Below are 22,479 nucleotides of genomic sequence, written 5' to 3' on the forward strand. Positions count from 1 at the left end.
ATCATTATAAATTAAAGGGAAAGAAGAAACATTTAAAGAAGAACGGAAGAGAAAAATTTGAATTAATTTGTTGATCTGTGAGAAGAGGTTAGGAGTGTATCCTTAAGTAGAGGAAATATCAATACATAAACCAAGTAGAATGAAAGCAGAATTGGGTTATTATTTGAGAAATAGAAATAAAGGTTATTTTGTGCACAAAAGCTGTGCAGCATTAAAAAATTTCAAATCATGATCAATCCCAGAAGAGGGAGGCTGCTTTGGGTAACCACAGCATGCCAGTAAGATGAATATTGTTCATTTAGATCAGGTACGTACTAGCTCAGGATGGTTTGGAAGGCCACATTTTTTGCATGGTTCATCATCATCTGCTAGGATGGCTTCTTCACTTTCCTTTTCTTCCTCTTCCTCTGAAGCTGCAGATGATTTTTCACTGTCCGACCCTTCACTTTCATCATTGCTGGAATATTTCCACCTGCCACGTGTTCGAGAACCAGTCCATCGAACTTTGCCTTTGGGTTTTACCTTATATAAAATTAAAAATTGGAATAATTTGGTATAATAAGAACATTAAAAAACAAGCTTCTCATTATATGTCAATTTTTAGTCAAAATACAAGAAGAAAATGAAAATTACTCTATCTTCATCAGAGATTTACCTACTATTAAATTTTGGTACATATTTCCATTATTTATTCTACTTTTGTTAGGGGGGCTTTATAATGAACATTCTGTCTTATAAGTATTTCCCTAGTCATAAAATATATTATTAACATCACTGTAAACGACTGTATAATATGCCATCACACAGCTGTATTTATCTAATCCCTTACTAGACAGACATTTAGGTAGTTTCCCAGTTTTTCACTTTCACAAAAAATGGCTCCTTGTAAATATAAATTTTTACAAACCTCTGTGGTTAGGATAAATTCCTTGAAGAGGATTCTGGGTCAAAGGCCATGCACATTTTTAAGGCTCTCTAGAAGAGCACGGACTATATTCTCACATATTGTTATATAAAAGTTTCAATTCCCATATTAGAGATGAATGTAAAATTTTTTATGGGTCAGAACTGTATATAAAAATCCTGACAAATATAAAAATGTATTATTCAGAGAATAAGTTTATAATGTTGTAAACTGCTTTTTACCACCTGGTTTCAGTCTTTTGATTCATAGTTCAGTTCATTCCTACAGTGTAAGTCCCCATCAAAGACCAAAATAATTCTAACAACAGAAGGGGAAATGCTTTTAAAGAATTAAAAATTTAGTATTTCAGGGAACAAAGGATCACTTACAATGGAGGACAATCTGATCACTTAAATAAATTAAAAATAAAAGTAGCAGTTTTCATTATAACAAACTCCTATAAACGAGCTGTAGATTTGTACTAGATTTTGCTTAAAATAAAAGAGTCATAGAAAAGAGAATTCTGGCTTCTAAGACTAATGATTAAATGGGGGAAGACAGACACTCTCATACACGGTAAGGAGAGTACAGTAATGGGGCCTTTTGGGGAGGGCAATGTGCCAACAGCTATCAAAAGTTAAAATACACACATGCCCCTTGACCCAGCAATGCCAATTCTAGGAGTCTATTCTAAAGAAATACTCACTTATGTCCAAAAGGATCTTCAATGCAGCATTGCCTGAAATAGTGAAAAATTGGAAACAACCTAAATGTCAATCAATAAGGGAGTGATTAAATAAACTGAGGTACATCCACACTATGGAAAACTGTGTAGCCATCAATAACCAAAAGGTAGACTACATCTACTGACATGGAAAGAGTTCAGAGACACAGTGATAAGTGAAAAATTCATAGAAAAATGAACATATTCAATTTATTTTTTAAGTGAATGGGTAAATATTTATGAACATACATATTAATGTATGGAAAAAGAATTGGAAAGAGATGTATCCCGAACTCTTAATAGTGTTTATGAGGCATTTTAATTTTTCAATCCTACAGGTTAGGTATTACCTGCATAGTTTACAAAGAGAATATATATTCCCATATTGCCTGTAACAGAGAAAAAGTTTAAAAGATGACAAGATTATACAGCATGAAATTTAATATTTGGGGATAACTAGTGAGAAAAGACATCTCAGATACAGGAAGAAAGATACCTTTTTTTTTTTTTTTAAAGTGCTCTTTGAATGACTTCTTTTTAACCAAAATCAAGAGCTACACTTAGGCCCAATTATTTCTAATAAATAGAGAATAGGAGAAATTTTACCTTGCTTACTTTAGAATTTGTATCCTTCTCCGTTTTTTTCAGATTTTCTTTTTTGTCTGCTTTCTGCAAAGCTGCTGACTCTTCATCCACTTCATCTTCTCCTTCCCCTCTTTTTTTATCAGCTTTCTGATCTCTGATCTCAGCCACTTTTGCTGTGGGTCTAGATATTCTTGGAGACCTCCTTAAAGTACGACCTACATTTGTTTTCTCTTCTTCCTTTTCTGTCTTCTCTTGCTTCGTTTCTAGTTCTGGAACTTGGGGAGGAGAATCTGGCTTCTTCTTCCGACTGGATATCCTAATTGTTAATTTGATGCCCTCTTTCTGCCTTTCAGAGGTTATCTCTGTGTTTTCTGAGGCAGTGGTTTCTTCTTCAGGAACCAGCTTATATTTAAATTTGCTTTTTTGCGTAGAACCCTTTGTCTCAGAATGATCCTCTGTGCCAGAGGTCTGGGCATTGTCCAGATGATCTGTTTCTACCTTGGTGGATTCGGAATCCTTTTGTAGAATTTCTGGGTCTGTTTTTTCTAGGGGCTGACTTTCAGTGGAACTTGTGCTCTGACATTCCACCACTTCCTTTTCTGAGGCTAATTTCTCACAGTCATCCGTCATGTTAGATGATGCCGAGGTTTCAGCTGCCTCAGGAGAGACTAGCTTTACTGATTCTAGAGTATACTTTGGAACCTCCTCTGGTATTGGACTCAATCTTTGTGTGTCCTTATCAAGAAAAGTCTTTTTGGACTTCTCTAACTTTTCAAGACATTCTAGGACTGGTGTGCGCTTATCCTTTTTACTTTTGGGAGACTTCTCGTCAACTTTCAGGGTACAAGGTTCAGTGGCAGATAAAGCAGTTTTCAAAGAGAGATCCTTTGCCATCTCAGAAGTCTCAAGAGAGATTTCCATTTCTGGAGTACCAGTCTCCTCTAATTGCCCTTTTTGATTTTGGGACTCTAAGACTGATACTGAACTATCTGCATCTTTCCCTGTAGGGACCACTTCCTTCTCAAGATCACCTATTTTCATATTCGTTATGACAGAATTTAAGGACTCTGCTCCATTTCCCTCCACGATGACACTTCTGTCTTTAGAGGGGCTACAGCTATCTTCTTTTGTATCATAAAACCTTGTCTCCATTTGTTCTGTCTTAAAATTTGCAGTTACCTTTTCATCACTAACTTCTCCATTTACCAGTTGTTTCCCTTCGTGACCCAAAATAGTGATTGTAGAGATCCTTTTACAAGTCTCTTCCTCTTGTTTTATTTCATCTTTCAAAAACTCTTTTGTTGGAGTAACTGATTTACACAAAGGTCCTTTGATTGGACTGTCAAAATCATCACTCAGTTTAATTTCTCGTTTTTTTAGTGGTATCTTCGCCTGCTGATCATTTTTAATTTTCTCCGTTTCTTCAGTAGACTTCTCAGTGATTTCTTGAGAAGATCGAACATTGCCACCAAACTCCAGCCTCTCTGGCTCTAGCTTCTCCATGCTACCTTTGATATCTTTAGGATCTGCCCTAAATTCCTTTACTTCAACTTTAGTGGGTTTGACATTTTCCTTGAAGGAATCACTTTCTTCTTTGATAATCCTTTTTTCCTCACTTTCTGGCAAAGGTTTTTCTACCTTGACTATGACTGGCAGTTTGACAAGTTCCTTTTCATCTTCTTTTTCTATTTTCACAGTAGCCTCTTCCAGAGCACTGGGTGTAGAACAGTTTTCTAAATCTACTGGCTGCTCTTCACTTTTCATCTTTTCATTTTCCTTCTGTTCCTCTAAAAATCAGGAAAAAATTTACATAAATCTAAGCATTCAAGATTATAAAATATAAAAGGCTAAATATAATAGATATTCCCATTTGAAATTTCCCTCTTAAAAGAGGTGGCTTGTCAATGGACATTTGACCAAAAAAGAAACATAAAACAAAAAACAAAATACCCCAAATCTGACAGTGAAGGAAATTACCAAACCTGAAGCAAAGCTTCTAAATATTAAAAAATGGTTATTCAGAAAGATTCATGTTTCTGCTTTATACTTTTAGCTTCAGTGTTCTCAATGGAATGCAAATGTTTATACAGTTCAAATAATTTATTCAAGCTCAAGGGATGGCTCAAAATTGTGAACTAAAAATACTACATAAAACATTTCCAAAAGACCGTATTTGTTTTAAAAACTGACAAATGTTCTTCCTTGCAAGTCACTGAGCACTTCATTTCATTGAGGTAACGTGAGCATGGCAGTGGAAAAATGTTTGTTTTATGCTTCATACGGATTATAAAAATAACACAATTCTGTACAGAAAATGAAACATATGCCCACAAAGAAAATAAAAGGTCCACAATCCTAATACCCAGAGGCAACCACTATTACTATTTTACGTTACTTCATTCTAGTCTTGTATATTTTTGACAAAGTTTCAGGATCATGTTGCCCCATTTTTTTCATTGAAACACTATCACTTTCTTATGATATTTAATGCCTTTTAAGAAATGAGACATATAATAGTCCTCAATGTGGTTGTATTACAATTTACTTTATCAAATGCCATTTGAACATTTCAGAAGTTAATGTTACCAACTATGTATGTTTGTCATCAATTCCTCTTTTTACCTTAATTGGCTATGTATTTCCAACTTTTATGGAGTATCTAGTAGTGCAAAAACCGTATTTGGCCAATAGCATCATCTTTGTGAATTTTTTTTGCATTTAAAAAAAATTTTTATTTTACTTTAAGTAGGCTCCATGCCCAGTGTGGAGCCCAATGTGGGGCTTGAACTCACAACCCTGAGATCCAAGACCTGAGCTGAGATCAAGAGTTGCATGCTTAACCAACTGGGCCACCCAGGCATCCCAACAGCATTATCTTTGAATGGGATTACACAGATTGCACAGACAATGTAAACCAGTGCTCAGAGAATCTGAGCAGAGTGTTTTCACAGAATTCTTCAAATACTAATTTCATCTCTATTTCCCATCACTTCACCCTATCCTTATAACTAAAAAAAACTCAGCTCTAAATGGAGTTTTACCAAAGTAGTAATTTTTACAAAAAATTTTGCACACATTATGCCAAATTGATAAACCAGAGTTACAATGTATTTTGTAGGTATAAAACAGAATAAAATAGAAGGGAGGTGAAGTAGGACATGTTTTTGAAAATAATAATGCAATATCTTTAAAAGAGTAAATATTTAAATTATAAACCACTATTTCTTTTACTTAATTCATGTTGCAAATTTACCATTCAAGGACCACTAAGAACCATTCAGAACCTGAAACAAAGGATTAGTATTGCTTTTCACTCTTTACACTGTTGTGATTTCATATATGCATGCCACCAAGGAAATTAAAGACATGACACTAATGATCTGATTTGTGTGTCCTCTCCTTCCCACTGAAAAAATAGCCTTAGTAAATTCCTGATTATTGAGATTGGTTAGCCTATTAGGAAATCTAATTAAATGAACATCTTGGTTAACAATTAAAATACTGATTACCATTTTTAAAAATAACTTCAACCTAATACTAAGGGTTTACAAAACACAATTTAATAATTCTTCTATATGTTTTGGCTCAGAAAACAACTCAGGACCTCACTATGGCTCTGACTGAGGTAAAATGACACTATGTTTTCATTTGGCAACGGTGAATGAGAAAGATCTCTTCAGTGACTTTAACTGATTCCAATCTGGTAACAACATGGCAAAATAAAATGAGGAATAACATTAGGTTCAAGGCTCCCAGGCTCATGAATCCTAATTCACCTAGTGAATTCCGCATATGTCTCAAACTATCTGATCCTCATTTCTTCATCTACAAATAAAACAGTTGGAGTAAGTGAGCTGAAAAATTACACTTTGCTTATATTTCTCCTAACCCCAAAATGTTAAATTCTTGGTATTTTTGTGTTTGGCTCAATTCCTTTCAGATGTGAAAACATTTATTACTCTAGCTCCCCTAGATTACATAGATGTGTCCCTAAAACCGCAAAGAAAACAGAATCATTACAGAAAATGAGCCTTCAAGCACAATCACAACTGGTTAAAAAGATCATTCAGTTACATAAGCATTTTCCCAAAGTTTCCTTAAAAAGAAACTGGAAAAGAAATGCAAATGAGTTGAGAGACATAAAATTTGAAGAAACAAAACTTAAGGTAAAACTCTCTTCAAAACTCACAATGGAGCAGCAACACTGCTTGGCAAACTTGAGGCAATTCAAGAGAAGTATTATCTACCGTAGGTTTTTAAAGCAGATTCATTCATTTACTCAACAAATTTTTACTGATCACATTATGTGCTTTCGCAACCAGCCCAACCACAATCACTATGGAATAGAACACTGAATGTCCTATAAAAGTTAACTGTAAAGGACATCACTAGGTTTCTATCCAGTACAGACATACCTCCTTTTATTGGGCTTCACTTTATTGTGCTTTGCAGATATTGCATTTTGTTCAAATTCAAAGCTTGTGGCTACCTTGCATCGAGCAAGTCTATTGGCACCATTTTTCTAAAAGCATTTGCTCACTTCATGTCTGTCACATTTTGGTGATTATCATAATATTTCAAGGTTCTTCATCATATTATATTTGTTATAGTAATCTGTGATCAGTGATCATTTGATGTTACTATTACAATTGCTTTGGGGCTCCACGAACCACACCCATTTAAGATGGTCAACTTAACTGATGGTAAGTGTGTGTGTTCTGACTGCTCCACCAACTGAGCATCCCCCTATCTCTCCTTCTCCTTGGACCGCCCTATTCCCTGAGACACAACAATACTGAAATCAGGCCAGCTAATAATCTTAAAACAGTCATTACGTGTTCCAGCAAAAGGAAAAGTTGCACATCCCTCCAATTAAATCGAAAGTTAGAAATGATGAAGCTTAGTAAGGCATGTCAAAAGTCAAAAGATCTACTCTGCCTGTGCTCCATGAGGGGAACAACAAAGCCTGGATGATAGCACGTCTGTTTACAACAGGGTTTCCTGAATATTTTAACCCCACTACTGGGACCAACTGCTCAGAAAAAAAGATTCCTTTCAAAATACTGCTGCTCATTGACAGTGCACCTGGTCACCCAAGAGCTCTGATGGAGATGGACAAGATGGATGTTGTTTTCATGCTCGTTAATACAACATCCATTCTGCAGCCCATGGATCAAGGCGTCATTTCCACTTTCAAGTCTTATTATTTAAGAAATACATTTCATAAGGCTATAGCTGCCATAGATACTGATTCCTCTGATGGATGTAAGCAAAGAAAACTGAAAACCTTCTGAAAAGGATTTACTATTCTAGATGCCATGAAGAACATCTATGACTCATAGGAAAAAGCCAAAATACCAACATGAACAGGAGTGTGGAAGAAGTTGGTTTCAGCCCTCAGGGATGACCTCATGGGGTTCAAGACTTCAGTGGAGGCAATAACTGCAGATGTGTTAGAAACAGCAAGAAAACTAGAATTACAAGTGGAGCCTGAAGATGGGACTGAACTGCTGTAATCTCATGATAAAACTTGAACAGATGAGGAGTGGCTTCTTATGGATGAGCAAAGAAAGTGGTTTCTTGAGATGGAAACTACTCCTGGTGAAGATTCTGTGAAGATGATTGAAATGACAGAAAGGATTTAGAATACTACATAAACTAAATTGATAAAGAAGTGACAGGGTTTAAGATGATTGATTCCAATTCTGAAAGAAGTTCTACTGAGAGTAAAATGCTATATCAAACAGCACTGCATGCTAGAGAGAAATCACTGATGAAAGGAAGAGTCAACTGATGTGGCAAACTTCACTGTTGTCTTTTTCTTTTTTTTAAGATTTTATTTATTTGACAGAGAGACAGAGAGAGAGAGAGCACAAGTAGGCAGAGCGGCAGGCAGAGGGAGAGGGAGAAGCAGACTCCCTGCTGAGCAGGGAGCCTGATGCGGGACTCGATCCCAAGACCCCAGGATCATGACCTGAGCCGAAGGCAGACGCTTAACTGACTGAGCCACCCAGGCGCCCCTGCTGTCTTATTTTAAGAAACCGCCACAGCCACCCCAACCTTCAGCAACCATCACCCCGATAAGTCAGCATCCATCAACATCGAGGCAAGACCCTCCAAGAGCACAAAGATTATGACTCACTGCAAGCTCAGATGATGGTGAGCATTTCTTAGCAATGAAGTATTTTTGAATTAAGATATGTACATTGTTTTTGTAGACATATATTGCACACTTAACAGACTACAGTAGAGTGCAAATATAACTTTTATAATCACTGGGAAACCAAAAAATTCCTTTGATTCATTTTATTGTGATACTTGCTTTACTGGGGTGGTCTAAAACTAAACCTGCAAGATCTTGAAGGTATGCTTTTGTATGTTTCCTCTTTTTTCTTACTAAAAGAACCTGGTTTTTGTTCAGTATAGTACTTGCCTCTTTAGATACCTTATAGCTAGGAGTCATACGATCCAGTTCTGACCAAGGAAATATATGAGGAAGTCTCCTGGGTGAGACTTACCAGGTTCAGCTGACCTACGCCTTTTGCCCTTTCTCCTTTCTATCCAGAGTCTACACACAATACATGGAGAGGGAGCAATCAAAGCCACACTGTAAGGATAGCAGACTAGGAAGGGTATTTGATGGCTTCACGGAGCTGCTTAATCAGACTTGGACTACTGACTACCTCACTTTTTATTCCAAGAAAAAAAACCCAATGCTGTTTGAACAAACATGTAGCCAAATGTAATCATGTCTGATACATTTTCCTTTCACTTTTGCTTTCTATTACCTTTCCTTTTCCATACTGACCAAAATTTATCCATATCCACTTAATATATATTGGGTTTGTCATCCACTGGGTGATAAAGGGGTAACTAATGCCTGATGAGGTGTAATTTCTTTATAATCTTCCTCTTCTAAGCCAAGACTTAATTTTAAAATAGCATAGTGGTTTCAGAGTCTGCTCCAATCTTATATACCTATGGTAAATTAATACAAACACTTCAAAGAGCAAGCTGGAAATATCCACTCTAAAGCCTGAAGAAATATACTCTATAATAGAGTAATTCTGCTTATAGAAAATATACTTACATATACTATACAGAAAAATAAACATGAGTATTTATTACAGCACTGCTATAAAACTGCAAAATTAGAAATAATCTAAATATCCATCAAATAGGAAAATGAATAACCACTGTATAGCAAATAATAGAAAAGAAACAAATTACATGGATCAATATGGCTAAATTTCAGAAACAGAATGATGAATGAAAATAGCAAGATGCAAAAGGAGCGAACATGTATTCGCAGTAGTTATAAAATGCATAAAATGAGGCTATATATTGATATGGCTACATACGTATGTAGCAAAATCATAAACGTATGTATAAGAATGATTCACAGGACTGTGGGGCCATGCCTAGAAAAGGAGGGAAAAGGAATGGAATGGAAAATGAGGGGAAAATATCTGCTTCTGTAACAGTTTTAATCAAAAGCAAATTTTAGCAATATCTAAGTGTTTTATACTGTGTTGTTTATTTGAACAATTTCATTAAAAATTAAGAAGATATGAGTCAGACAAACTTTAATGCTCTAGTGCCACTTCCAAACTGGCTAGTTATGAGACCTTGGGGAAACTATCTTCCTACATTTCTTTAGACTCTAAACTCAAAGTGAAATAAAAATACCTATCGTCACGAAACTGCTGTGAGGGGTGCCTGGGTGGCTCTGTCAGTTAAGTGTCCGACTCCTGGTTTCGGCTCAGGCCATGATCCCAGGGTCATGGGATTGAGCCCCGAGTCAGGCTCTGTGCTTGGCAGAGTCTGCTTGAGGATTCTCTCCCTCTCTCTCTGCCCCTCCCTCAACATGTACTCTCCCCTCACCCTCTTCCCTCAAAGAAAGAAAGAAAGAAAGAACAAAGGAAAGGAAAGGAGAGAAATTGTTGTGAGGGCTTTTTTTTTTTTTTCCTTTTTAATGAAGCCCCTGAAGCACTCTGTCCAATATTTGAGAGCTGTTATTATTGTTATTATTCATTATTTGGCTCCTTCTTACCATAAACTTTAGCCACATTAGAAAATGCAGGGTTTCCCAAAAATGCCATCATTGCTTAGAAAGCCATTTCTACTCTTCTTTACCTCCTCATTCCTCTCTTTCCCAATTTGTAAAACAATTAAAAATATCAATAACTTATCCCACGTGATTGCTAATGATTACTGAAGGACGCATTAAATGATAATCATTATTATTATTACATTATTGACAAAATCTTACATCTGTCAAGCCCATGGTAAGCATTCAATGATAATCATTACTAATCATAATATCATAATCATTATTTTATTACAGTATTGGCAAAATCTTACATCTGTCAAGCCCAGTTAAAACATCACTGGATTTTATAGTTTTATCTGAGTTTTTCCCGCACTAAGAATTAACCACTCCCCCTCCTGTGTTTGCATACTGCTTTACTTATTTGAGAGAGAGAGAGAGAGAGCATGAGCAGGGTGAGAAGCAGAGGGAGAAGCAGGCTCTCTGCTGAGCAGGGAGCCTGATACAGGGCTCAATCCCAGGACCCTGGGATCATGACCTGAGCCAAAGGCAGACGCTTAATGACTGAGCCACCCAGGTGCCCTTCTTTAAGGAATGTTTAAAGACTTGGGAAAATCCTCATAGTAGAAGAAGTATAAGGGCGCCTGGGTGGCTCAGTTGGTTAAGCGACTGCCTTCGGCTCAGGTCATGATCCTGGAGTCCCTGGATCGAGTCCTGCATCGGGCTCCCTGCTCGGTAGGGAGTCTGCTTCTCCCTCTGACCCTCCCGACCCTCCCCCCTTTCATGTGCTCTCTCTCTCAGTCTCTCTCTCAAATAAATAAAATCTTTAAAAAAAAAAAAAAAGAAGTATAAAAAGTAGGATATATAATTGCATTTATCACATAATCTCAATTCTAATAAATAAATAAACAACCATGCCTAAAATAAGCACTGGAAAGAAAGAAATAACAATATTAACAGTGGTTTTCCCTCTTGGTCACAAGATAATGAATAATTTTTATTTTTTGCTTTACACTTCTCCAAGTTTTCTAGAACGAACATGTATTATCTTTACAGTGAGATAAACTATAAGCAACCCAATTATAAGAAACCCTGGTTTGCCCAGGACTGAGGGGTTTTCTAGGACATGGGACTTGCCATGATAAAATAGACAATCCTAGACAAAGGAGAACAGCTGGTCACACTATACCCATTCATGCTGACTTGTCATTAAAATTAAATATGTACACTGCTGTTTCTACAATGGTACTGCTAAATTTCTCTGGAACCATCTCTCATTCTGTTTATCAACCAGAGTAAAATGTGTTGACCATTTTGCAAGACAGCCAATTAGGGCTTAAGGAACATTAAATAGCAGAGCAATGCAAATCTAATCTGGACCACAAAAGCAACTCTTCAGATTTAGCATTCATGAATTTAGGTAAGTTTACATTTACCTTTTTTAACATACATTCAAAATTAATTGGCAGTAAACAGGCACAACGCATCTATCATGGGCAGAGATCTATATCAGCTACTGGGAATAAGACTGGTATTACAATAAATTCATGGTCACCAGCTATCCCTGAGACACTGACACTGCCAGTAACCTTCCCCCTTTTCTCTAGCAATAACTATTTCAATGTTCTGCACTATCCTTAAACCTGTGATCTCTCTATGTCCACATTTTCAGATGATTCCGTCCTCCATTTCACAGAGAAAATAGAAGCCATGAGGCAGAATGCTCCTTCTCATCACTTGACCTGTAAACCTACTCCTGTTAAAATACAAATGCTATTTTAAGCTAAGGCCAATCCTTCTACCTATTTTTTGGATCTCATCTCCTCCAGTCTACTCAGGAAGGGTTTTATTTTTTTAATTTACTTTTTAAAAAATATTTTTATTTATTTGAGAGAGAGAGAGCGCGAGAGCACAGAGGGAGAAGCAGGCTCCTGCTGAGCAGAGAGCCCAATGCAGGGCTCAATCCCAGGACCCTGAGACCATGACCCAAACCGAAGGCAGCCACTCAACTGACTGAGCCTTGCAGGCCCCCCAGGAAGAGTTTCAAACAGTGCTGTCATCTCACTTGTTTTAATGGGACCTCAGTGGCTGTCCTATGCCAAGTAAATAAAGAAGACCAAGGAGAGAAACAAGAATAGTTTGGGAATTATTTCAAGAGAATTCATGATAAAAGCTTTTCAAGGTCATCTCATTTTATTCAGACTAAAAATCAACATTCTCAATAAACCACAAGGCCCTATACAACCTCTGCACCCCTCTCCCCCACCTCCCATAGCCTGACCTCCCTGACCTCATTTCCTCCTGTATTAGAATACCCCTCACTCATTCTGTGTCAGCTGTATTACTCACCTTGCTATAAAACAGGAGCCAGCAAATTTATTCTGTAAAGGGTCAGACAGTAAATATTTTAGTCTGTATACCAACTAATCAACTCTACCTTTGTAGTAAGACAGCAACTATGGACAATAAGATACTAAAAGAATCAATACATCTAATTAACAAAAGAAAAGCAGGCCAGGTGGCACCTGGGTGGCTGAGGTCATAATCCCAGGGTCTTGGGATCACGCCCCATGTGGGCTTCACGCTGTCCCTCCCCTTGTGCCCCTCCCCCCACCTGTGCGCGTGCACACTCTCTCTCTCTCTCAAATGAATAAATAAAATCTTTAAACAAAAAACAAAGAATAGCAGGCCGTATTTAGCCTGCAGCCCCTACTCTGCCAGTCTCTGCTCTAACATATTAAGTAGACAATGCTTCCCCCTCAGGGTCTTGCATTTGTTTCTGTCTGCTTAAAAAAACCTTTTTTCCTCGGGTATCTTCATGGCTTGCTCTTGCCAACCCTTTAGTTTTTACTCAAGTGTCACATTTTCAGTGAGTCCTTTTCTAACCCCCAATCTAAAGTTACACCCTCCCTCATGCCCCAAATTATTTTACCTCCATAGCTCCTTATCATCATCTAATATACTATGTATTTACTGATCTTGTTTATTGTCTACCTCCCCATATTATGTAAGTGTCATGAAGGCTAGAAGTCGATTGATTTTGTTTACAGGTTTATTCCAAGTACTCAATAAATATTTGTTGATTGGAATGAATGAATGAAATATTACAGGTAAAGTATCAACCATGCTTATGAGAGGAATATATTTTTGCAACTGAAATATTTTGTTTGGCAAAGAAACTTCACCATTTTAAAGATGTTGACAGATTTTACAGTTTCCAAAAGGGGCTCAAAATACTGCAATTATCATTTGATTTTATCAATATCATGTACTTAATGGACAAATAAGGAGCTGCCTACACTAACACAGCAGTACGACCAATTTACTACATGCTAAAGGGATATGAATTGGTGCCAATTTTAAAATTATTTATTTATTTGACAGAGAGAGAGAGAGCGAGAGAGCAGTCGGGGAAGTGACAGGCAGAGGGAGAAGCAGGCTCCCCACGGAGCAGGGAGCCCAGCAAGGGGCTTGATGCCAGGACCCTGAGATCATGACCTAAAGCAGAAGGCAGATGCTTACCCACTGAGCCACCCAGGCACCCCTGATGCCAATTCTTTTATAATTTATTTAAAAACTACACAGTAGATATCTGACAGAGGATTTTTTTTTATAATTAACTATAACAAAATAAAGAAAGCCACACAAAACAAATAACAGATTAATAAATTATTAGAAGGCAAATAGGAAATAGGACCTTGCCAGCTATTTTGCAAGCCTTACACATGCCTCTTCCCAAGAATTCCCTCTCGCTACCAAGAAAAACCATTAACTTGACTTTTATGTTAAGCACGTCCTTATTTTAGTTTTACCTGTGTATTATTTTCCTTTTTCTGTCCCTTTAATTTTCTGTTGTCCCCTCCATCCTTTACTTTTCTTGCAGTTTATTTGTTCAAGTCACTGAATCATTTGTCCTATAATTTCTGGATTACGCTGACTGTACTCGCATGCTCCTCTGCCCTTTCTGTCCCTTAAATCGTCACTTTAATCTATAGCCTTCATCAGATTCAAGTTTAATTTTGGGGGCAAAACTACTTCAGTGATGGGCCTTAATGTCTGATTATTTCTTTTTGTGATGTTGATACTGATGCTCACTATCTAAAACCTTTATCAGGAACTGCAAAATGGTGATATTCCCGTTCTATCATTCCTTCATCAGTGACTTGTTGGAATAAAATCTATAAACTTTACAAATTCACTATTTTGTTATATGGTGGTACAGTACATATAGAAAAGGAAGGATAAGTGTTTGATTCTTTTAACAATTTTCAAAACCATAATTTGATCGCCACTGGCATTCTCCAAAGGTAACCAATTTTTCTTTTAGTATCATAATGAAAGTAATGGATTTAAGCATATTCAATTATGATCTCTTTAAGTTGGCTCTTGAGTCTTTTTTTTTTTAAGTAGGCTCCACACGTGTGGGGATTGAACTCATGACCCTGAAATCAAGACCTGAGGTGAGATCAAGAGTTAGATACTTAACCGACCGAGCCATCTAGGTGCCCTGGCTCTTGAGTCTTTTTGACATGACTTGATAACATCCACACTACCTGGAATGATAAAATGTTTCTTGGCTCATTCTCATTATGCCTCTGAATTGGTGGGAAACTTTTTCACAAACACAATCTAGGTGTTAAGGCTGATCACTACTATTGGGTTGGACACTGTTTCTAAGTTTTTTCAGTGGACAGAACTAGAAAATATATGTATATTTTTTAATAAAAATAATTCATAAATTCATAATGCTATTTCAGTGTTTTCTTAATATCTTCTATCTTACATCTTATAATCCCCCCTTGAGAATCTTGGTTTTAAAGGCAACACGGGTGATATAATTAAAATATTAGTTATTATTTTTTCTCATGCTAGATACAAAATATTCTCAGAATAACAGTATTGACACCATCATCAGTGATTTAATAAAACGTTAAGAGGTATTTGTGTGTACTCTTCCCATTTTTTCTCCATCTGTCTTACTGTAGCTCCACTGTCAAAACACATATCCATTAAAGACTACACATTTTTTCTCATATCTGCCATGTAGATTTAGGTACGTGTAACTACAAATTTAATGCAACATTCTTTTTAAAATCTTATTTTGAAATAAATTTAGACATACAGATATGTTACAAAAATAGTTCAAGTACACCTTCACCCTGTTTTTCCTAAAGTTAACAACTTAGATACCTATAGTACAATTATCAAAATCAGGAAACTAACATTAGTAAAATACTATTAATTAAACAGATTTTATTTAAATTTTGCCAGTTTTTCCCCAATGTCCTTTCCATTTAAGAATCCAGGACTCATTTTGTTCTTGTTTGTTCTTGTCTCCTCCAATGTGTGACCGTTCCTCATTCTTTCCTTGTTTCTTCTGACTCTGACACAGTAATTTTGTAGAATACCTCTTAATTTTGGCTTTTAAATGTTTTCTCAAGATTAGATTGAGATTATATATTTTTGACAAAAATCCCACAAAAGAGATGCTGTGCATTACATCAGAGAATACAGGATGTCAATGCCTGCTCATTTAGTTAAGGTGCTGTTGGCTGGTTATTACACTATGAAGTCACCATTTTTCTCCTTATAACAGGTAGATATCTTGGGGAGCTCACTGAAATTATGCTAATATTCTGTTGCTCCATAAATTGTAACCCACTGATTTTAGCATCTGTCAGAGATCTTGCCTGCAACAACTATTATTGTAGTGTTTCCCAAATGGTGATTTTGTATTTCCTTCATTCCTAACCAATATTTGTCAGCAGGGAAGGCTGTCCCTTCACCTCTATTTACTTATTTACACAATTATGTACTTACATGAAGTAAAACTCATGGACATTTATTTAAATCTATGGTTTAAATCTATCATTAATATAAATTTGTAGCTAAAACAGTTTCTGCTTTCACTACCGAGAGCTGCTTCTTATTGGCACCTGTGTACTACTCATATGCCCAAATGCTTTTTTGAGCACGTCCTTAGTCTCAGCATTCTGTGATGTCTGAGGCTCATCTTGTATTCTCCCTGCCCATCGCCAGAATCAATCTAAGGAGCGCTGGTTCCTTTTATTGGAGAATGATATTAATCTGGAGACCAAGAGTACACAGTACTACTGGGGTATCATTGTTCTTAGAGTTCTCCCATAAACAGAAGTAGGAAACATATATATGAATTATTAAGCCAAAAAATGAATATATTTTTATGTATTTTGAAAGCACTCACCACTGATATTATGTTAGTCATTCTGGCTATCTGAAGCTCATTTGCTTGAAGATTTCTAAAACAGACCTTAGATAATTAAGTTTATCCGCAGTCTTTATTTGAAAGCCAGTTTGGCTGGAAACATAATCCCTGGGTCACATTTTTGTTGCCTTACTTGTGTTATGGCATTTTATTCTATCATAAAGCATTGCTTTCAAATACAGTGATGGCAGTCTGATTTTCATTCTGCTGTATGTCACGTGGTCTTTTTGCCTGGATAACCGGAGCCTTTCTTCTTCAAATCCCAGTAATTTTACTGGAATATGTCTTGATGTTGGTTGTTCTGGGTTCTTTTTCCAAGGTACGCAGTGCCTTTTCAACATGCAGCCTAACAACTTTGTTTCAGGAGGTTTTGTTAAGCACAGACTTCAGTATTTTTGTCTGTTCCCTTGCTTTAGTTTTGGTTTTCTTTTTTGTTGACCCTTGTTGGATTTTCTTTCCCATCTTCAAATCCTTATCTCTTTCTGTCAAATCTTAATCTCTTTCATTTCTTTTTGATTAAAAAATATATATAGCTTTCCATTTGCTATTTTGTAAAGGCACTAATCCTTGAGTTTGTCCACTCTGATGTTTCTTCTAGATTTGTGAGAAATCTTGACTCTTTTGAGTTCTACCACCTTTGAAGTTACAGTTTTCACATTTTATGGGAATGTCTTTAGGATAAGCTTTTATTCTCTGCAGTGATGTTTTTCTGCTTATTTTCTTTTGTTCTTATAATCCTGTGGGATTTACTTCGATCCTTTTGAGTTGCTAATTTTTATGTCAAATAGATAGTTTTTCTAATTTCATAGCTCTAGAGCTCCCCATCTGTTATTTTGTGAGATATTCAAATTTAAAGTGATTTACTTAATGAGATGAATGAACTCTATTCCTCTCTCATACTTTTATTTGAAGCTTCTTTTTTGCATGCTTAAATTGGATTTAATTTGGATTCTATTCCTAGCAGTTTGGACAAAGCTCAGTGTGGAGTTTGTTCTGGAAGGGAGGTTTGCCTGGAAAAGTTTGAGAACTCCCAAGGCCCACAGTACCCCTGAGCCCCTTTAAGACCTTAGTTTCAGATACTGTCTAGTTCTAAATTTTTGCCATTAATATGTTCCTTTAATGAAGGAATCTGTAGAGACTCAAAAGCCATACCACTGCCATTTTCCAACTGTGAATGATAACTTTAATTCTTCGTTCTAATTCAAGTCACAACAAACTTAATCAGAATGCCAATAGTTAATCTAATCATAAAATTTCTTTTGCTTTTCTCCTTCCCTCTCCAGCAAGCACAAATCATTCACATAAGAAGCAACATGATCTGTGTCCTATTGTTCCTGGCATAAAAATAAAAGAAATGCAAACTTCAATGTATTTTGTCCTTTATCCTGACAATTTAAGGCAGGCCTAACATAAAGAAGGAATGATGATGATGATAAAAATAGTACATTTTCTTTTGTTTTTATAAAGGAAACTATTTAAGATATTGTAACAAGGTGACAATAACACCTGTATTTATCTGCTCTCTCTATACTTTTCTGTAGTGAAACAATATTTAACATGGTAATATAAAAGATTATTTTGTGCCAAGTACAAGGACATTTAAAAACCCATCCATAAGTCTCTAAATTAAACACCCATATCATATCAAAACCTTTCTTTGTAGCTGTAACAATTAGTACCGTTCCCCCCGCCCCCATAGAAGGCATTACAAACTCTAATGGCCACAGGAGCCAGGCAAGAAAACATAAATGAGGCGTAAGAAAAACATAAAGTTAGAAATATAATTAAATTCTGTTTTTACTGAACACAATATAAACATGTATAATGTTGGTGATTATATTTTAAATTTTAAAAAGCTACTAAAGTTTTATTATTTTATTTCTTAATTCATTGTTCCTTTGATTTGGAATCAGAAACTGGATCACTGTTTCTGGGAACGGGGGCTGGTCATTACGACAGTGTTGGATCTAGTACTTAGCACTGTTACATGCAATACAGAGTTTAGCCTTGAGTCATTTAATAGGGAGTTTACTACTATATACTTTATACCAGTGAACAGCTGCTGGTGAGCACAAAGTATTAGCAAACACTGACAGAATTTTGTATACAGGGAATCTACTCTCAGGACTTTCACATAATTTTTATAATTGAATGCCATCATTATTTAGTTTTCAGTACTGTACTAGTAAACTTTGGTTTATATTACTTTAGAAAGGCAAACTGAACAATATTCATTTTCCTTTTTTTTTTTAAAGATTTTATTTATTTATTTGGCAGAGAGAGAGAGAGTGACAGCAGGAACACAAGCAGGGGGAGTGGGAGAGGGAGAAGCAGGCTTCCCGCCGAGCAGGGAGCCCGATGCAGGGCTCGATTGCAGGACCCCGGGATCGTGACCTGAGCCGAAGGCAGATGCTTAACGACTGAGCCACCCAAGCGCCCCTCTGACTTCAAACTTAAGAAGGGAAATTAAGGGGCACCTTAACCTGAAACTAATATAACACCATATGTTTAAGTACACTGGAATTCAAAGAAAAGAAAAAATATATATATATATAACTGCTCATCTTAGCAAAAGAAACAAATCTTAAAATTGCAGTTCTCCCCTTATCCCTCCTAATTTCTCTATCAGGTATCTTTTCCATTACCCATATTACTATGGGACTGTTTCATAATACTACATGTATGGACTGAATTATTCCCCCCTTAAATTCATGTTAAAGCCCCCATCCCCAATGTGACTGTATTTGGAGACAGGGCTCTTAGTGAGGTAATTATTGTTAAATGATATAAAAAAGGTAGAGCCCTAATCCAATAGAGCTGGTGCCCTTATAAGAAAAGGAAAAACACCAGATCACTCTCTCACCACACACACAAATAGAAGAGGCCATGTGAGGCAGAGAGAAGGCAGCCATTTGCAAGCCAGGAAGGAAGCCTTCACAGAACCTGGTCTGCTGGCACCCCAATCTGGGACTTCTAGCCTCTAAAACTGGGGGAAAATAAATTTCCGTTGTTTAAGTCACCAAGCCTGATATCTTGTTATGGCAGACAGGGCAGGCTAAGATACTACATTAAGTTGTATTATTTTGCCATGTTGAATTTAAGCTTTATATCAGATATCAAGTTAGTAATGGCCGCAAGAGAATCATCTGTAGCTTAGTTTACCTATTAAAATTGCAGGAATATCCTTCACTGCTGCCAACAAGTCGCCTCTCTCTTTTTCCTTTCTCTTGTTTTTTCAATATTTAATAGACACATGAATATAATAATTTTTTTACTTTATATCATAAGAAAAACAAAATGTAAGTACTAGGCTAAGCAACTGAGATTAAGCCCAATTTTAGCGGACACAGAGAGGACTAAGGTAAACTGGAGAATGCAAATTCTAAGGAGAGTCAAACATTACTCAGGTACAGCTCACTGTTGATAGGCAAAAATAATGCTCCATTGTTAGCAGCTCTTCTAATTTCCAATTTTAAATGTTCACAGCAAATTCAAATTAAAAAAAAACAACAAACATGTGAAAACATGTTCCCACAAAAATCTGTATATGAATGTTCATGATGGCATTATTAATAATAGCCAAAAAGTGGAAACAACTCAAATGTCCATCACCCCATGAAGAAACCCTGTAACAGTTAAGCAGTCACTTGCCGCTTTTTACCTACCCCTATGACTGAATAATATTTCCTTGTATAGATATACCACATTTTGTTAATTCATTCATGAGGTGATGGAAATGTTCTATAATTAGATGGTGGTGGTGGTTGCACAACATTGTGAATATACAAAAAACCACTGAATGGTACACTTTAAAATGCTGACTTGCACCTTAATTAAAAACAAAACAAAACAAAAAACAAAGCAGAACTGTACAAACCAAAATAAACATGTTTTCAGGCCAAATCAAGTTTGCAAGCTGCCAATCTACAATTTCTATTCTCTATTAAAGATTCTCAAGTGATATTCTTTACCCATTCTACATATAGGCAGAAGTGTATGATGCAAAAGCTAACAAAAGGAAAGTCTTTTTCCAATTAGCAGAAAAAACTAAAGGTTAGGATTTCTTCAACTTTGTTTTTCCCCATATAAGTTCTTTTTAGCTTTCTGGTCCCTTTCAAATTAGAATATAGTATCTAACATGGAGTGAAAATATATATTAAACTTTATGGTGTCCTAGAAGAATAGTAACTTTTAGGTAGTATACCACCAGACAAGACATCCAAGACATCCTGGGTCTTAGAGAAGGGCTTAAGTTATACCTAACACTTACTCACTTTGAAATCTATTGTCTATCACAATCTGAGAAGAACAAGTCAGCAAGTATTTGAGAGCTTCAAGCTTTGTAGTATGACTGACCCTAATATAAGTGGGGAAAAAACAGTATTTAAGTGCTAGCAGAACTTAGAAAAAGGATCAAGATTCTGAGATTCCAGATGGCCCTGAATAACTAGAATTCCCAGAGTGGAGGAAAAGTATCTCAGGGAGATAAAAGCATGATAAGGACACAGAAGGAATGCCCAAGACACAAGGACAAAATAAAGGCATCTAGATAATCCGGAACCAGTGCTCATGTAAAAAACTAGTGGGATGGTAATTAACATAAAAAAAAAAAAAAAAAAACAAGAGGGAGAAAAAACTAAAAACATCGTTTGAGGCCAGACTGTGAGATTCTGAATGCCAGTTTAAGAAATTCAGACTTTTTCAAAGACAATTTCAATAACCTTTGAAATAAAAAACCAATTTAATTACTCAGTGAATGTTTTAATAAAGACATATGATGCCATCTTTAGATCTTTTCTTTGCCTGCTTTTATATGTAATGCATTTTTTCTTGGCACTTACAAAAAAAAAAAACTTACTAAGGTTGGATACAAAGCATGGCAATTCAACTAACAATTAAAGAAAAATCTATTTTAGTTGCAAGAATAAGAGTAGCTGTTTTATTCTTTCCCCGGTTCCTGTTTATTTTTTGTCTTACTGATGTCTGATTTCTAAATATCCCCTCTCTCCCTCTTCTCCCTGCCCAAGGACAATATTTATTTACATCTGCAAGTAATAAAAATGATAAGCCAGAATCCCATTTCTTTGGTCTTGCTTGGAACAGAACACAATAACTACACATAAGAGGAGTGAGTAAGAGATGGGGCTTTAGGGCCCGAATAAAACTGTCGACTCCCTCAAATTATGTGTTTCTGCAGCATCTAAAGTACACAAACCCCAGAGAAAGACCAAAGACTGCCCAGGTGTGAACACTGGGTATGCCACTAACAGGCTGTGTGACCCTGGGAAAGTCACTGAAACCTCTCCTTGTCTCCCTTCTCTCATCTGGAAAAGAACCCAAAAAACCCCATAAAAAAACTGAAATACTAATTTCATACCTAACAGAGTGGTTGTGAAGATTATATGACTTAACGCATGTAAAGCACTGAGCACATTACTTGGCACATGATCAATGGTATGTGTCAGCTATTTTATCCACTTTAGTGAAAACTTCACAAAAGCCAAGGATTTGTCTTTGCTTATTGAAGTCTCATGTCTAAAATGGTGCTTAACACATAGTAGGTGTAAAATAAGTATTTCCTGAATGAATAAGCACATTTTGCTATTAGAGTAAGAGAAACAGAAGAGACACTGTTTAAAAGAGAAAGGAGAAAACCAAAAAAGGTTACATGTCTTGATCCTCCTCCTGCGCTACTTTTTAAAGAGATGTCCTCCCCCACAGATTCTCTCTTAACTGCGTTGAGTGTTAAAATATCAGCGTTCAGACATCAGCAACAGCTGTCTGAAAAACTTTGCTGTATTTAAATAAATACAAGGTTAGGAGAAAACTGTCCCTGTAACCTTGCTATCCAAAGTGTGGTTCTCTGACCGGCAGCATCAGCATCACCTAGGTCCTTGGTAGCTTTTTAAAATGGCAAATCATCAGCTTCACACAAGACCAATTCAATCAGCGTCTGCATTGTAAAAAGATCA

The 22,479-nt window shown here is 36.3% G+C and overlaps 1 protein-coding gene across 1 annotated transcript in view; it reads right to left on the minus strand.

The window, feature by feature from the left end:
• Positions 1-22,479, minus strand: part of RSF1 (remodeling and spacing factor 1) — a 165,430-nt gene that overhangs the window by 33,046 nt on the left and 109,905 nt on the right. Inside the window, exons 6-7 of the mRNA XM_021704606.1 lie at positions 2,235-4,000; positions 316-522 (exon numbers count right to left, since the gene is read on the minus strand). Coding sequence (XP_021560281.1) covers positions 316-522; positions 2,235-4,000 — 1,973 coding nt within the window. The remainder of the gene's footprint in view (positions 1-315; positions 523-2,234; positions 4,001-22,479) is intronic.

This window comes from Neomonachus schauinslandi, chromosome 11 (assembly GCF_002201575.2).
Source record: "Neomonachus schauinslandi chromosome 11, ASM220157v2, whole genome shotgun sequence".
NCBI classification, from domain to species: Eukaryota; Metazoa; Chordata; class Mammalia; order Carnivora; family Phocidae; genus Neomonachus; species Neomonachus schauinslandi.